At 39.6% G+C, this 19,127-nt stretch overlaps 1 protein-coding gene across 1 annotated transcript; it reads left to right on the top strand.

Moving 5' to 3' along the window:
- Positions 1-518: 518 nt before the first annotated feature.
- On the top strand, positions 519-19,127 carry hmgxb4b (HMG box domain containing 4b). Its single transcript, XM_084129335.1, has 12 exons — positions 519-619; positions 1,184-1,312; positions 1,404-1,476; positions 7,804-8,166; positions 10,256-10,453; positions 11,024-11,127; positions 11,225-11,303; positions 13,429-13,493; positions 13,563-13,683; positions 17,046-17,257; positions 18,157-18,279; positions 18,867-19,127. The coding sequence occupies exons 1-12, from the start codon at positions 614-616 to the stop codon at positions 18,909-18,911; spliced, it is 1,518 nt and encodes a 505-aa protein (XP_083985461.1). The 5' UTR covers positions 519-613; the 3' UTR covers positions 18,912-19,127.

Raw genomic sequence — 19,127 nt, 5'->3', positions numbered from 1 at the left:
CATCCACACATAAACACACCACTGACGTCTTCACTTCCAGGTCACGAAGCTGTCAATCAAAAACTCAGTAACCAATGAGAACACACTGCCACTAGCCCCGCCCCCACGAGAGAAATGTGTCAGAACGGCGAACGAAAACTCAGGGAGCGTAAACGAAAACTTCAGAAGCGGAAATGAAAACTCTGGAAGCGCATTTGTAAGTTCAGATCAGCGATTGAAATATGAGAAATAGTTAGCAAAACATGCAGTGTATTAAAAACGAAGTAAAAAAAAATTCCTGCGATTTATTCTTTTTCAGTTTCAGAGATAATTTATTTAGTTTCAATTTATATTTTCATTAGTTTCTTGAAAAGCTACGTTCATTATTATTGGCACAAGAATAACTCCATAAGAAAATACAGTCACATTCATATTTAAATGCTGATATTTATTTCAAGAGAGTAAGTTACTCTTTGTCAGTCAGCTCACCGTGATGAGCACTGCAGCGGTGCTCGTTCCGCCTGTCCGCTAGAGGCGCCCGAGTGCGTGATGACGCCACACTCTCGAACCGTCGCGCGAGAAACTGACCGCGCAGCGCAGAGCCAAGATGGCGACAGGAGACGCATGAAATTTGATGAAGGTAATATATGGAAATTAATCGAATGAATGAAACTACATTTTATCACGATCGTACGCATGTTTAATGTTTTGATTCTCAGTTGAACATGCTTCGCTTTGTCTGAATTATACTGTGAATCACTAATAGTGTTTAAAGTTTTGCCAGTTAGCGTGTTAGCATAGAGGGCTAATAACAACAACACAAACATACATTCATACATATTCAAATACACACTAGAACACGTTCATTCATATTTATATGCTCACTATAACTCGCAAACCTATACATGTAAATACACAACCACACACACACAAACCAGTAACACAATATCTGTTTCTATTTACAGCTGTAAAAATAAGTTTGTGAACACATCTGCCGTCAATGATCATACACCATCTTTAGTTGTGAAAAGTACAATCGTTTGTGTGTTATTTGTTTAGTCAGATTGTGTTTGTCTATAACCGTGACTCAAGATCAGACCACATTTTATAAATAATTAATGGAGAAATCCAGATGCCCACAAAGGGTTCACAAACTTATTCTCGCCACTGTATAATGTGTGTGTGTGTGTGTGTGTGTGTGTAGATGGAGGGTGAGGTGAGTCTGGTCGCCGGCCGCAGTCAGAGAGAAAAAAGAAGATCCTACAAAGATCTGCTGAGAGAAGAAGAGATCATCGACGCAGAGGTTCGCAAGACCTCCAAGAAACGGCTGAAGGTACCGATGAAAGACTCGCATCACCATCACCATCATCATCATCATCATCATCAGTGTGTGTTGTGTAGAAACTGATCTCTGCTCTCCACAGGACGCTGATGACTTTTACCCTGTCAGCGAGTTTCACAAGAAAAAGAAGCATTATGAGGATCATTTCTACAGAGGTGCGTGACTGTAGTTATGTCTTTTGAGCGCAACAGTCACTCACCTTTCAATTCTTCACTTCTTTTTTCTCCAGCAATATTCCAGAAACTTTGAGGTTGAATTACCACCTTGTCTGTTATTGAACAAGTGAATTAATTACTTATCCCAGGAAGAATTGCAAATGATTATACATAAAGTATAAAAATTTAAGTTAATCAGTAGTTTGAGAGTTGAAGGTTTTTTCTTTGTTTCTGTCATCTGATGGAGTTTGGGTTTCTTGCCACTGTCGCCTCTGGTTTTGCTTATATGGGGTTTAAAAGACACTTAATATTCAGTAATATTATTGATTTGACTGCAATGACACTCAAATAAGAACTTTATTGATTTGGATGATGACATCACTGTTTTCTGTAAAACTTTTATAGCTGATTCGACTTTGTTTCACAATTGATGAATTTGGCAGCATCAACGTTTTTGAACGTTATTGAACTAAATTATTATAGATTATAGCTGAATTGAACTCATTTCATAATAGATTGACTTCACACAGTTATTGAACTGAACTGAATCCACACTGAACCGACTTCAGCTGAATAATGACACTATTGTCTATTTAAAAGCTGCTTTTAGTACAGAATTTAATTCTGTTTGCATCATTGATCATTATTTTCCTGTTTATTACCATGAAGCTGCTTTGAAATAATCTGTTTTGAATAAAGCGCTATAGAAATAAAGCTGACATGACCTGTCAGGAGACTGACTCGGTTAAATTCACAACACTTTATGAGAGTAGGCGTAACAGCGACTTGATTTGATTGGCGGATCACTTTTCAGGATTATGGGTAATGTAGTTCTGCGACTCAGGATTCAGAATTAGTCCCTCAGAAGCATATATCATCACCTCAGGAATCATGGTAAGTCTTGAACAAATCAGCTTCATTTCTATAGGGCTTTATACAATTTAGATTGTTTCAAAGCAGCCCCACAGTAATAAACAGGAAAATAACAGAATCAGTGATGCAAACTTAATCACATATGAAACATTCAAATTATGAATACTCTAGTGCCAAGTTGCCAACTTGTCTATAAAACATATTCATTTGGACTGCCCAGTCTTTAATGTTATGAGACAGCGCTTTTTATCAAGAAATACTCTTATTTATGGGTCCAGATTATTATTTTTTTTACAATTTTTAACACAAGTACATTTAAATAATCTTTTATAGAATTGCACTTATTTTTTACATGTACTTTTTTGTTGTCTAAGTTTGTTTTCATTATATTGTAATTATGATATTATGTTGTTAAAAGTTTAATATGAATCTGCCACGTAATAGCCGGTAATGCTGATATGGAAATAAACTCAAATACTACTACATTCAAAATATGCTGTAAAGCAGCTCTAAAAAGACAATAGTGCCATTATTCAGTTCAGTGTTGATTCAGTTTAGTAACCATGTCAATGCTGCAAAGTTCGTCAAATCTGTCATTATTATGGAAGTTTGTTTCCACTTTTTATCTCACAATTCTGACTTTTTTCTCACAATTGCGAGTTATAAAGTCAAAATTTCTAGATACAATGAGGAAAATAAGTATTTGAACACCCTGCTATTTTGCAAGTTCTCCCACTTGGAAATCATGGAGGGGTCTGAAATTGTCATCGTAGGTGCATGTCCACTGTGAGAGACATAATCAAAAAATCCAGAAATCACAATATATGATTTTTTAACTATTTATTTGTATGATACAGCTGCAAATAAGTATTTGAACACCTGTCTATCAGCTAGAATTCTGACCCTCAAAGACCTGTTAGTCTGCCTTTAAAATGTCCACCTCCACTCCATTTATTATCCTAAATTAGATGCACCTGTTTGTGGTCGTTATCTGCATAAAGACACCTGTCCACCCCATACAATCAGTAAGAATCCAACTACTAACATGGCCAAGACCAAAGAGCTGTCCAAAGACACTAGAGACAAAACTGTACACCTCCACAAGGCTGGAAAGGGCTACGGGGAAATTGCCAAGCAGCTTGGTGAAAAAAGGTCCACTGTTGGAGCAATCATTAGAAAATGGAAGAAGCTAAACATGACTGTCAATCTCCCTCGGACTGGGGCTCCATGCAAGATCTCACCTCGTGGGGTCTCAATGATCCTAAGAAAGGTGAGAAATCAGCCCAGAACTACACGAGAGGAGCTGGTCAATGACCTGAAAAGAGCTGGGACCACCGTTTCCAAGGTTACTGTTGGTAATACACTAAGACGTCATGGTTTGAAATCATGCATGGCACGGAAGGTTCCCCTGCTTAAACCAGCACATGTCAAGGCCCGTCTTAAGTTTGCCAATGACCATTTGGATGATCCAGAGGAGTCATGTGAGAAAGTCATGTGGTCAGATGAGCCCAAAATAGAACTTTTTGGTCATAATTCCACTAAACGTGTTTGGAGGAAGAAGAATGATGAGTACCATCCCAAGAACACCATCCCTACTGTGAAGCATGGGGGTGGTAGCATCATGCTTTGGGGGTGTTTTTCTGCACATGGGACAGGGCGACTGCACTGTATTAAGGAGAGGATGACCGGGGCCATGTATTGCGAGATTTTGGGGAACAACCTCCTTCCCTCAGTTAGAGCATTGAAGATGGGTCGAGGCTGGGTCTTCCAACATGACAATGACCCGAAGCGCACAGCCAGGATAACCAAGGAGTGGCTCTGTAAGAAGCATATCAAGGTTCTGGCGTGGCCTAGCCAGTCTCCAGACCTAAACCCAATAGAGAATCTTTGGAGGGAGCTCAAACTCCGTGTTTCTCAGCGACAGCCCAGAAACCTGACTGATCTAGAGAAGATCTGTGTGGAGGAGTGGGCCAAAATCCCTCCTGCAGTGTGTGCAAACCTGGTGAAAAACTACAGGAAACGTTTGACCTCTGTAATTGCAAACAAAGGCTACTGTACCAAATATTAACATTGATTTTCTCAGGTGTTCAAATACTTATTTGCAGCTGTATCATACAAATAAATAGTTAAAAAATCATACATCATGATTTCTGGATTTTTTTTTTTAGATTATGTCTCTCACAGTGGACATGCACCTACGATGACAATTTCAGACCCCTCCATGATTTCTAAGTGGGAGAACTTGCAAAATAGCAGGGTGTTCAAATACTTATTTTCCTCACTGTATAAACTTGCAATTGTGAGATAAAAAGTCACAATTGTCTTTTAAAATGTTTTATTCTGTGGCGGAAACAAGCTTCCATACATTATTCAGCTCAATTCGGTTTTGTTCTCATCCGAAAGAGAGTCTGTACCAGAGATGGGGGACTCGAGTCACATGACTTGACTCGAGTCGCAAATTTAAGGACTTGTGACTTGCTTGACTAAATTAAATAAATGACTCGACTTGACTTTGACTTGAGATCCAATGACTCGAGACTTGACTTGCCTTGAACTGTATGACTTGAGAATGACTTGATATACATTTTTATATAAATCATCGCAACATCAATTGATGAACAAAATGAAAGCAACGGAACCATTGACGCCAGTCATCAGATTCTGCGCGATTACGTGACGCTGCACAAGCCCAGAATTGCGGTGAGCACGCGCTAAATACAAAAACATCTCCCAGCATCGTTTCTTTTTGGATATAAACACTAGAAATTGACCATATTCATACAAGAAGATTTGCTGTACGCATAATAACTGGCAAGGGATATCGGACGACCATCACAACCTCCAACAGTTGAACTTCATTCACCACGTCTAAAAGTAAGCTATGGTTTTAACCTGTTTGTTATAGTTAATTTGACTATCTTTAAATCTAGAGAGAATATTGGTCAAAACAGCATGCCTATACACAATTATGTTTTCAAATGTAGCTTAATGTTGTCAATATTCAAATGATAATTAATGATGGCATACGTTTTGTATAACATTTGTCACATTTCTTTCAAATCATGCTTTAAAGCCAAATATGTCGTTCTTTCCAATGACAAAGAAACAACATAGAAAACTGTTAATGTTTTGTCGTGTTTTATGTTTCTCTTAAAGCAGGGTTATATGTTATCAGGGGGTTGGGGGCAAAATGCCAGCAGAATTAATATGCACCCAAAATTCAAAATGTGGTGGAAAAATTGCCCTAGTATGAGTTATTTTTATAATTATAACTTAAGATATTAAAAAATATTTCCAGAATATTAGCGCGATTGCAAATGTTATAATGATTTTATAAAACAGTTCAGTAAACAAAGAGTGAATATTGTGATGTGACATTTTAGACATAATATTCCAAATATTCTCTGTTTTTGCTCTATTTCTCCAGTGACAATAGTTCCAAACAAGCCACAGAAAGAGTTATGCGTATTTGTGATTCAGTGACCATAGTTGCTTAGTTCCAGAACGAATCTGCTGTTTTGAACAAATCAGTTGAATGAATGCTTCTATGACTCGTACATTAAGACGGTGATTTGGCGCCACCTATTGGCGGTTTTAACTTCATAATTAAAAATATATAACTTATATAAAGGGGGTGCCAGTTTGAAGAATGCCATTTGGGTGGCATAGGAACCATTATACTTGAATTGTGAATTGTTTAATACCTTTTAATGGTCTTCTGCAATGTTTGAGGCATATTTATTTTTTCACGCTTTAATGTTGGCCTAATTTCAGTTACATTTACATTTTAGGCTATGTAGTTTGAAATTTTATTCATTTTTTAGATTTTTATTGTAGTAACCACTCAGCTGTATGTGGAAATGCATATTTAAAAAAAAATGTTGCAAATAAAACCATAGTCCACAACTTCTGTAGTTTTAACTTTATTTTAATATATAAATTCAGTGAAATCATCAAACGTTTGTATGACTTGCCAGTGACTTGTGACCCAAGCTACGACTTGACTTGACTTGCTTGACATAAAGCAGTGACTTGACTTGACTTGCTTTTCACAAAATTGACTTGGACTTGCTTGAGACTCGAAGGTTAAGACTTGAGACTTGCTTGTGACTTGCACATGTGTGACTTACTCCCACCTCTGGTCTGTACAGTCAAATCGATAATATTGCTGAATATTAAGTGAACCGACTCTGTATGGAGCAATGAAAAGAGTGTGTGTGTGTTGAGATGGCGTGTTGAGTTGTTCATGTCTCTCATAATGTCTCTCATACTGAAAGAGTCAGTACAGTTACATTGATAATATTGCTTAATAATAATTAAGCAATAAATAAATAAAAGGTGCTGTATGTAACTTTTTCACTCTACTAAAGCATAAAAATACCATAATATGTTTGCAGATATTGAGGGAACATATTACAGATTTTCTCTGAAAACACTTCTACAGCCAGTTATTTTACTTTGAAATGTGTGTTTCCGTGTTGAAATGTCTGTTTTTGTTTTGATCTGTGCGATACTGCACGTTGCCAATTTACCCATTTTCATTGTCAATTGCGCTCGTTCCTGTTGCATGTCCTCAAACTGACCCGTGTGAGCGCCGTCGAGCCTGAGGAGCAGGAGGCGGGAGAAACGACGATCTCCGATATTTTGAATTTGAACTGCAGTACCTATTTCGACCACTAGCTGTCATTCTTACAGACTGCACCTTTAAGTGAACCGACTCTGTACGGAGCAGTGAAAAGTCTGTTTAGCAGCTCTGATGGCGTGTTGAGTAGGGATGTGACGGTGAGGAAATTTTACCACCGGTTAATCGACCTGTGACAACACCAGTAATACCGGTATCACCAGCGGGGGCTTTTAAATCGCTAATTTAAAGGTCGAAAGTAAATTGCGCGCGTCTGCACGTGCATTCATGATGGTGCGGAGCAGAGCGAGCGTTTTTCCATAGGAATGAACTGAAAATGCTTGCTCTATTCTGCTTGCTCCGCGCCCAATGACACGTGCGCATTTTAGTTTCGCTTTCCAATTAACGCCAATTCGGGGGCGGATTGCTTGAATGGTGAGTTCATTAGCCTATTATTCTTAATGAAAAACACAACAACAAAACTGTACGATGACAAAATCGCTTATATAGGCGCTTTTACATTTCGTGTTGACACCACTCCGCCATCATCAGCTCCTCACTCTCGTGATTATGAAATCTGACTCCTGCTGCTGATGTGCTGCGACCCTCGTTCAGCTCACGATTTATTACGCAGACACGTTCAGTTTTTAATTGTAGTGTCTGTTCTCTAACCGAACTAAATTATTTATTTATTTATTTTTATCGACGGGGGGGGGGGGGGGGGGGCGGTGCCGCGGTGGGCAAGTGATGTAACCAGTCTTGCTTCTGAACACCGGTAACTTCGACTATTGTAGCAAGCCTGGCGTTGAGTTGTTCATGTCTCTCTCGTGTAGATCATCACAGCTCCGGATCTCACCACAAAAAGAAGAAGCGTCCCTCAGAGAGCCAGCGCTCGCTCCTGACGCCTGTTGAGCCGGCGGGATCTCCTCAGACAGCGATGGGTCTCCTTCAGGCCATCACCTCTCCCACAGCGGTGGGCACAGAGACGGTGTTCCCCTCGTCTAAAGAGCGCAGGAAGGACATCAGAGACTCCGCCTCCTGCAGGAAGGACCCCCGAGACTCCGCCTCCTGCAGGAAAGACCCCAGAGACTCCGCCTCCTACAGGAAGGACCCCCGAGACTCCGCCTCCTCCAGGAAACAGCCACAGGTGGTGCGGGAGGGGCTTCCTGTGGTGGGCGAGGAGGTGGAGCTAGAAGGTGAGGAGATACCATAGACTAGGGCTGTGAAACGATTAATCGCATCCAAAATAAAAGTTTGTGTTTACATTATATGTGTGTGTACTGTGTATAATTATTTTGTATATATAAATACACACACATGCATGTATATATTTAAGAATTATATTGCGCAGTAGTGAACGCGGGACCCAAAACATCTTTGGAAAAAATGTATTTGAAGTGTAATTTTATTGTTTAGTTTCCATCACGTCCAAGCGGCAACCTCCCCGTCTCTCTCTTGAAACCAACACGGAAGTGAGTTAAACTGCAATTCATTAACTGGCCGCTTGGGCTGGCTGCAGAATGAGTCAAATCTGTATCTCCCCCATGTTAAAATTACCAACTTTACAGCAGAAAAAAACATGTTTACAGCCTGGTTCTCTCTGTGGCTTTGGTCTATACAGCTAATTTTGCCCTTCAAAACAACTGTGAGGGGGGTGAATTTTTCTATAACTCATCCGTTTAGTTGATTAATATTTAAATTTCTGCATTTAAGGGTGTGGCCACTTGAGTGACAGGTGGGTTGTCGCTGATGTCAATGCTAGCCGTTTGTCTGCTGTTACTAGCCGTCACTTCACCTCAGCAAATGTTGCTGCTGAACTTGCTTTCTCTGCAGTGTTTGTGCTTTTTTTCGGGATTATTTCATACAATTTAATACTTGGGTACAAAGCCCACGTCTTTGGATTCCGTCGTTGTCGTCGAGTATCGTTCGAGAGAACAACCAGCGCTGTATTTCAGTTGTTTTCCTCTGTGAACATGCACTAATGGATGTCTGACAATTTCGTTGCTTTTTGGAGTTTTCAAATTTAAAAACGTCAATAAAGGCTCGTTCGTTCTGCTCTCACGGAACAGATGGATTATAATATGCTTATGTACCATCAGATGAAATCATGCAGGCGTCGGCGCTTTCTCCGTCCATGCAATAAATGCACATCCTTGAATGAGCGCGGATTTTCTAGCGCATTTACTTGAACTTCATAGGCAATATATCTATGGTTTAACCCATTTGAGAGGCGGCCAATGGACTGAAAAGCTCTCTACGAACTTGACGAGCGATGCCGCGCTGACGGACAGACTATAAAAAAGTGACTGACATGTGCACATAAATCACTGTCGCACACACTCTCAGAGTAATATTAAGTTACTGCATAATACATTTTCAACTAGCAGAATAGTACAGAATCACGATACACAGTCTCACTTGTAGCCATGTCTTTTAACTATTATAATATTTCGAAGGGCAAAAACAGGAACTTTTAATTGGCTTTACATCATCAAGTGTCACTTTAGCGCGAGGCACTGTGCAGTCGCAGACTTGGTACGGTCAGTAGCATAACCTTATAGCATTACCCAGAGCCGTTAACAGCCTGAGCTAACTCGATCACGTCAAGCTATTTGGGCGTGATTTCTCAGCCTCTTTGCCCATTTTCTGTTATCCGGGAGTGACTCAAGGCCAAGATGGCGACGGCCGGCTCCCCCCACTTTAGGCTTCAAAAATGCTCTTCAGAAACCCTACGGGTGACGTCACGGACACTACGTCCATATTTTTTTACAGTCTATGATCACGTCCCATTAGACTTCATGGGGAGGGCGGGGTTTATGAGCTATACTGGGACCAGCCACTGGGGGGCGATCGAGACGCTTTGGCTTCACTTTTCAGCACTTGTGTGGCGCACTTGGGACACGCATCATCCACGATCTCAGGAAAGTTTTATTAGAGGCATTGTTTTCTATGAATGAATGCATGTACACAAGTATTTTGACCCTAAAATCTTTAACTTTTCCGGATTGCGCTGTTACGCCAGTTGTGTGAAAATGTCAGAGAGAGGCAGAGTGAGATCTAAGGATCAGTTGAAGACTGTTTACCAGTTAGTTGAGCAAGAATATTCAACATTTTAAATACAAAATAAAATCTAATCTATGACAAAGTTGTTTGTAATCATGTATAAATATATAGCCAAACGCAATACCTGATAAAAGGAATTCATTATGTTTGAAAACACCGTTCTCAGCAACACAAGTTTGATCAACCTAAACGTTTGTCTGTAATGATGATTGTGTCCATCAGGATGCCACGACGGGGCTGACAGCAGCGGCTCGTCCTCCGCTGACGACAGTGAAGGTGGGAAACTCTTGATCCATGATTCCTCGTCTCAACACAGTAGCAGGAAGAAGAAGAAGAGCAAAAAGAGCAAGAAGAAGAAAGAGCGAGACCGGTCGCGTGAGAAGAAACACAGCAGTAAATCAGGCAAAAGAATAACAGGAGGTACAAACGAAACGCTTCTGTGTGTCTTAAAGGTGCAGTGTGTAATATTTAGGAGGATCTGTTGACAAATGCAATATCATATACATAACTATGTTTTCAGTGGTGTATAAAGACCTTACATAATGAACCGTTATGTTTTTATTAGCTTAGAATGAGGCATTTCTCTCTACACACACCGCGGGTCCGCTTACATCGACATGTTTCTACAGTGGCCCTAAATGGTCGAACACGTTTCGTCACTATGTTGTTCTTCGTGAAAAGAAGCTAGCTAAAGTCAGCGAATAAAACACTGACACACAGATGAACAAGTATCAATAATATTTGCAATAACATATTGTTTTACTGAATAATTAAGTAAACCTAATTTCTTAATTTATCTTTGTAAAGAAACCTTAACTTAAGGCTCTCTGCTGTCTCAGATGACGACATCACTTCCTGTCGGCCACTGTAACTTTTGTTGGGTGCAATTCACAAACTCACCACTAGATGCCGCTAAAAATTACACACTGCAACTTTAACGTCTGTGGTGCTCTTGTGCTGACCTTTGACCTCTGTCCGGTCTTCTCTCAGCCAATGGCAGCACAGAATGGAGCGCGTTCACTACAGGCCATCACAGCCACGAGGAGAAGAGGAGGAAGAATAAGGAAGGAGGGAAACGCAAGAGCAAAGACAAGGTGAGGAAACCACTGATACACCAGATGAGCCTGAAACACAGAGACCGTCTCACTCACACGTCTGTCTGTCTATCTTTGTGTGTGTGTGTGTGTGCAGAAGAAGAAGGTCTTGACGGCGTATCAGATCTTTTATAAGGAGTACAGAAACAGCATTCTGGAGGAAGAGCCGGGCCTCGGTGGGTTCATCTTCATCAATCTGCCTGTTTGTGTCTCTGTATGTAGATATTTGATTATTAGCTTAAAGTCTCATATGTAAAGTGAGCAAACACAGTTGAGTTTGTTTGCTCCTGAAACATGCACCAGGATCTCTCAGCCTTTTTCACTTTCAAGCATCTCAATTAAAACTCTGAATAGATCAGCCAATCAGATTGGAGCTTGCTGTTTGCAATCTTGTGTCACAATATGAGTTATTTTAACAGTGATCTATATGCCACAGTAGCAGTTTTGCTGGAAATTCACCCTGAAAGAAATTACAAACCACAATGTCAACTTTTAAACATTTATTTTTACAATGGCTGTCAAAATAATTTGGGGTTTGGAATAATTGCGTTTTTTGTTTTTTTAAAGGAATACGCCGACTCTTTGGGACTTTATCTTCTTCACCGTATCCCCCAGAGTTAGATAAGTCCACACACACCCTTCTCATCTCCGTGCGTGCCGTAACTCTGTATGACGCACCCACCGCTAGCCTAGCTTAGCACAAAGACTGGAGGTAAATGGCTCCAGCTAGCACACTGCTCCCAATAAGAGACAAAATAACGCCAACATTTTCCCATTTACATGTTGTGATTTGTATAGTCACAGCGTGTACAAATTAATATGGTCACATGAGACACAGCCATCTTCTAACCGTGCACATACTGGGAACTATATTCTCAGAAGGCGAAGCACTGCTACTTCTGCGGAGTGATTTACTCCAGCTCTGAGGAACTCTCTGCTCCTCACCACGGGCTTCTCAGGCGCTGCGAGCAAATCACTCCGCCCAAGTAGCAGTGCTTCGCCTTCTGACAATATAGTTCCCAGTATGTGCACGGTTAGAAGATGGTTGTGTCTCATGTGACCATATTAATTTGTACACGCTGTGACTATACAAATCACAACATGTAAATAGGAAAATGTTGGCGTTATTTTGTCTCTTATTGGGAGCAGTATGCTAGCTGGAGCCATTTACCTCCAGTCTTTGTGCTAAGCTAGGCTAGTGGTGGGTGCGTCAGACAGAGTTACGGCACGCACGGAGATGAGAAGGGTGTGTGTGGACTTATCTAACTCTGGGGGATACGCTGAAGAAGATAAAGTCCCAAAAAGTCGACGTGTTCCTTTAAATCTCCTATACAAAGCATTAAAAAAAACTCTTTACATATGAGCAAATTAAACAATAATAATTTTGTTAATTACAGTGACAATGAATGAAGAATTCACTGTTTGTATATAGCCTATTAATATATTTACAATATAGAAACTATGAATTAACTGTAAACTAATAGTTTACAAATTATTTGTAAGTACTTTATTATTGTATACTTGAAAAGTGTTACTGAACTGTTTTCTATGTGAATATACAGTAAAGTGTCATTTATTCCTGCGATCAAAGCTGAATTTTCAGCATCATTACTCCAGTCTTCAGTGTCACATGATCCTTCAGAAATCACTCTAATATGATGATTTGATGCTCAAGAAATATTTATGATTTTATCAGTGTTGAAAACAGTTGTGCTGCTTCAGATTTTTGTGGAAACCGTCATACATTTTATTTTTCAGGATTCTTTGATGAATAGAAAGTTCAAAAGAACAGCATTTATTTGAAATATAATCTTACCCATGTAACATAAATATCTTTACTGTCACTTTTGATCAATTTAATGCATCCTTGCTGAATAAAAATATTTCTATATTTAAATTTTTTTTTTACTTTCCCTAAACTTTTAAATATTAACCCTAACCCCACAAAAATCTGCAGCAGCACAACAGTTTTAAACACTGATAATAATCATAAATGTTTCTTGAGCATCAAATCATCATATTAGAGTGATTTCTGAAGGATCATGTGACTCTGAAGACTGGAGTAATGATGCTGAAAATTCAGCTTTGATCACAGGAATAAATTACACTTTACTGTATATTCACATAGAAAACAGCTGTTTTACATTCTAATAATATTTCACAGTTCTTACTGTATCTTTTATCAAATAAATATGGTGAGCAGAAGAGACTTCTTTTAAAAACAATAAAACTGGTATAGACCACAATCTATTGACCGCTAGTGTATGTGAATATTTATTGTGTGTGTTTATCTGAACTCAGATTTTGGGGACTTGAGCAAAAGACTCGCTGATGCGTGGAAGCAGCTGCCAGAGGGAGACAAACAGGTGCAAACAGCATCATTACCCATCATGCACCTGTGTAAAGTGTGTTTGCTGACAGATTGATGTTTTCAGGTGTGGCGAGAGAGATCGGAGTACCTGCAGCGCAAGCAGTTGAAAGAGAGCGTCAAACACGTCAAGCACGTCAAACAGCAGCAAATGCCGCGACCGCTCAAAGACAACAGCAGGGTTAAAGGTCAGCACTCAAATCCCTTCAGGTCACTGGCTACGTTTACATGCACAACTTTTGTTTCGATCGGACTGAATTCATTCCGATTGATGAATCTGAACGTAGTGTTTACATGAACGCTAAACGTGATCGTGTTGATGTGCGCGTTTATATGTCGCCAGACGCTCACAGACGCAGTGAAAGGAGGATTATAGAATGACGGGACACTCATTTATACAACACTTTATTCAACAGGAACAACAGCTCGTTCAGCGCGTCACATGTCATTACGCTATTTCTACGTCATTGCTCATGCGCGGTCCTTTCAGTTTCGGTTTTCAATCCGATCAAGTGTTTACATGTTCTCTCGATCGGATTAGAAAAGGAATCGAGCTCAATCGGATCGATTAAGGTGTTTATAGGAAGGCTTTTCAGTGCGATTGAGCGGCAATTGACCTATGGCTAAGCCACGCCCCCTCCACTCACTCGGACAAACAGTCAACATTTGGTAACAGGCGCTATGGCAGCTGTCACAGTTGGAGACATTTCACAGGAGGCAATTGATGATTTTTGGAGACAGAAAGATTATATATCATCTCAAAGTCACCAAAAGGGCCTTAGCTATGCATTGGAGGGTTATTAATCATTTTATTTTGAGAAGGTCGATGAAAAGCTTCAGCTCCAGACAAAGATTTAACGTTACAGGTCTGTGTGTAAACGTTATAGTTTGGTGCTATTTCGCTTCAAACGCTCGCTTTATACGCGCGTCCTATTCGCATTGGACGCGCAAATGGATTCAAAATGTTCAAGCGTCGAAGTAGACGCGATACGCGCGAATTTGACGCTCTATTCGCGTTTGGCGTGAACGCAGCATGTGTGTGTCAGAGAGAGAGAGGCGCGGGCGCGATCAAACAGTGGAAACATAAAAACATACTCCATTTTGTTCATACAGGACATCATTAAAACTGCAAAGTGTTTAGCCTACTTATATTTGTGTAAAACACAACATTGTGCTTTTGTCAAACTGTACTCTTGTCAAACTGCAACGCAGCTAGAAGCTAGGCTAACGTTACATTAGAGATGTTAAAGATAACGTTCAAATACGTTGTTGACTTACCTTAGAACAAATGTAGACATCCTTGTTTAATTTATCCACGTTTAGTTGGTGTTGTGGTCTAAGTTACCGCATAAATTAATCAAGGGCAGACACTTATCTCGGTTGAGATGTGGCTTGGGAAAGGGTAAAAAATACACACCGTCGCCCAGCCTCTCAGGATACCTAGTGTTGGAGTTGAATGTACCCCATGCACACCGTTTGACCATTTTAAACTTAAAATGACAAGAAAAAACAGATAAAAACGAATGAAAACTGACTAACTGCAATGCATTTCAATGGACGTGGAAGCAGAGAATGTCCGAGTGTATTGGGTTAGCTATGCGCACTGTGATTGGCTCATTGCGTTTGGGGGCGTGGTTTAGCCATAGGTCAATTCCATTACTAACGGATTATTTGGTTGCATGTAAACGTAGCCACTGAAGTCACTGTCAGCGCTGTGATGTTTGGTGTTGGTGTTGATGTTTGGTGGTGTTAAAGGAGAACTCCGGTCAATTACATTTTTTTGTAAATTTGGAGTGCTGTCAGTACAGAGAACAACGACAAAAATCGGTGTTGCCTACACCGTGTTATCCTCTTTTTAAAATTTGCACCCTGTTGACTTCAATGGGGCAAGTTTTAAACCTGCTTTTAGCCTCTTAACATCCTTGATGTGTCATTACAAGTGCACAGCCATGTTAGATGATTCCTTCAGAGTGAACTCGGTGAATCTGACTGCAGTAGATGTGAAAGATATGAATAAAAATGATGTTATTTCAGCCAGCGCACATTAGGGATGCAGCGATACCATTTTTTCAGAATCGATCCGATCCGATACCAAACATTCTGAGTATCGGCCGATACCGATCCGTACCGATACCAGCGCAGTTTTTTTCAAACTCTGTGTTGAACTGATAATAAGAACTGAAAAAAAGAACAACAAAAAATATATGATCATAATCTGACATAAATGCTTTTATAAACTAGGTTAGTGGATAATTCAGCAGTAAAATTTAGTCTAGAAAAATCACAGTGTGCACAATAATTGTATAAAATCTGAACATTTTGTGAGAAAAAAAAAGTTTTGTGGGGAACAAATTAGAGACAATAAGTGTAACACTAAATCTGGTAAAACTTTACACATTGCTCTTTGTATTGTTGTAAAATACATTCATGAAAAACAAGATAAAAATCAAAAATAGCAATTATTTTATATATAGCCTACTATAAAATTGAGACATTTTTTAAATGTATAGCACAGCTGTTTAATGAGGTAGCAGCATATGATAGATAGGACAGAACAAGAACGGCTATTAATAATCTTTCATTTCGTCACTGTATTATGATATGAAAGGCTCCAATACAGTGCGGCACAAAGCGCTTATGCGCATCCCGAGTGCAGAATGATGCGCTCGAAGCAACACGAGTCACAGCGTGTCGAGTCTGCATTGAAAAGTTTAAAGCACAAAGAAAATACATATTGATGCGTAGTGTATTATACAGTATCTATCTATGCAATAGTCTATTCAGCATTTTCTTTTAACAGTTTTAAATTTCAGTTACTGTGCGCGTGAAGAACAAATAGTACCTGACTTTACTCCAATGTTGTGATCTAACAGACACCCGGTAGAAAGTAACATGATTAAGGTACAGCAATACAATCCAGCAAGATAAAGTTGTTTTATGCGAAACCATAGACCTTTATCTACAGATCAAGTATAATAATAGTAACATTGAATCATCTTGGAGAGAGTTTAATCGTGTTAACTGTCGTAACCGAACGCGACGCGCTGTTTGAATGCTGAATGAAGAATGATTGACAGCCGCAGCTGAGGGAAACGTTTACGTGAGCTTGAATTTAACGACTTAAATATTAATTTATATCTCACATTATACTATATAATGGCTTCAGAACACTTATAATATTGTGCACGAAAACTTATGGTGCTTTATAATGTTTGTGTGCCTTTTGTGGGGCTTAACAATAACACAGAATAGTATACGCACAATCGGATTTGGATCGGCCTCGTCTGACCGATACCCGATCCGCCAAAAATGGCAGTATCGGAGCCGATACCGATACTGAGTACCGATACTCGGATCAGTGCATCCCTAGCGCACATACCTGTATTTACATCCTGTTTTCGGTCGAAGTCCATAGTAATCGATTGTCGAGTTCACGCGCATAGGTTTAGTTACCTATGATCACGCGCGTGAACTCGACAATCGATTACATTTACAAAAAAATGAGCTCAATGTTAAAATTGACCGGAGTTCTCCTTTAATGTTTGGTCAGGTCATCAGTCTTGTGCAGTGACTCCAGCAGGAGGAGTTGTTGTGTTGAAGAGACCCGAAGCATCAGTGACTCCTGTCCAGAACGGATCGGCGAACGCTCCCGCTTTCTCTCCGCTCAGAGACCCGGACGTGGACCCGATCGATGCGGCCGCTCACCTGCAGCTTCTGGGAGAGTCTCTGTCTCTGATCGGGCGCAGACTGCAGGAGACTGAGGTACACACACACACACACACACACACACACACACACACTCACTCACACTCAGACACATTCACACACACAAACATTAAAGTCACACTGCTTACCATAACCGCCAGTTTCAACACACTACTAACTAACTTAACTAGGCCCCGCCCCTTTATTCTACGAATGAATTAAAAAGAATGAAAAAAGTATAATTCATTGGAATGATCCGAAACTTGGTTAAGGTTTTGGCACTTGCTGTGTGAACACACAAAATCATGGACACTATTCATAAATGTTAAATGGTCCTGAAAAAAATAGTCACACTTGTATTGTTCAAAAATGGAAATGAATGGGAGACAAATTTCCTCTAGTGGAAGAGTTTGGTACTGCAGCCAATCACAATCTGACTGATGTTCTGAGATGTCAAACTCAAATTTGGAACACAGCTTGTTTAGATTTATGGCTCGAAGTTTTAGAGTAAAACGTGTTTTGGAAAATATATATTTCATATAAAAATGTAAAATATTTTTTTGTGCATTTTTCACAATAAATGTAAAATTGTATAACTTTTTTTTTTAAAGTTCATTGAAGTTCACAATAATCTGCCAAGTGTTCGTCTTTAAAAAGAGACCAAACTTCAGTCTGTGATCCAAAGATTTATGAACGTTTAAGTTGGAAATGTTATTTTCAGGTCCATACTCAAAAAGTGAATAAATGGATTATAATTACTACCATAAAATCCTCTAAAAATACAAAATATGAAATAAAAAAACATTATCGAATTAAATGGTACAATCGTCTTATTTAAATAATAATAAAAAACCTGTCCTTTTTGACCGACACACAAAGAGCACCAGTTAAACACCTGCTGAAGTGTGTGAGCATCACAAGGTGTGTTTTGTGTCTAACTGTGGTGTGTGTTTCAGGGCATGGTGACCGTGTCGGGTTCTCTGTCGGTTCTCCTGGACTCAGTGTTGTGTGCTCTGGGTCCGCTGGCCTGCCTCACCACTCAGGTCCCAGAGCTCAACGGCTGCCCACATCATGTGCTGGTACGTACTGACCACTCATTATTTTAATTACATAAACATCAGTGATCCAAATGACTTGAACTTATATAGGCATGCAGCTACATCTCTACTTAGAAAATTAGATTGTGTATCACGCAGCTTTATGCTTTTGTTTCTGGTGCAGAGTCACGGACGCATCATTGCATTTTATATGATTCTTTAGCTTGGTTATCTTTATATCAAAGGAGAAAGCTACATATGTACTTATTTAATGCAAACATTCTTTTAGGTAAATCACCCTCCTATATCAAATCTTTTAATTTATTACGCAAAATCGCACTAGATCTGGTTCTCATATTCGGCTAAAAGTCTCAAGGGTATTGTCAGCACTTTTAAACGTCTCTTGCACAGTGTTTTAAAGGACACTTGCAATTGTTTTTCTTGATTTGCTATTATTTATTTAGTTCTTGAATGTGTAAATTGTGATTCTTTTGTGTGAACCTTTATGTGCTGCCGTCTTGACCAGGTCTCTCTGAAAGAAGAGATAGTGATATCTCAATGTGATTCTCCTGGTTAAATAAAGGAAATAATAATAATCACTCTCACTCCGTGTCTCTGTTTATGATCAGTCAAACACTCTGGATAACATCGCCTACGTGATGCCGGGTTTATGAAGGATTCGGACCTCCTGCGGCGTCTCCACTGAAACCATCGACAAAAGACTTTAAGACTTGCACAGTTTTGCACTGGACAAACTCACAGACACTTCAACTTTTAACCTGCTTCTTAAACCTGCGCTCCATTTTTTTTTATCTGATCCGATGTTAATTTTGTATTTCTGTTGTTTTTCTCAATCTCTCAATAAAATCCATTTTAGTATGTTCTTTTAA

This window comes from Abramis brama (genome assembly GCF_963993115.1).
Source record: "Abramis brama genome assembly, chromosome: 11".
Classification (NCBI taxonomy): domain Eukaryota; kingdom Metazoa; phylum Chordata; class Actinopteri; order Cypriniformes; family Leuciscidae; genus Abramis; species Abramis brama.
The sequence above is the reverse complement of the archived record's forward strand: the minus strand, read 5'-3'. Positions and strand labels throughout refer to the sequence as shown.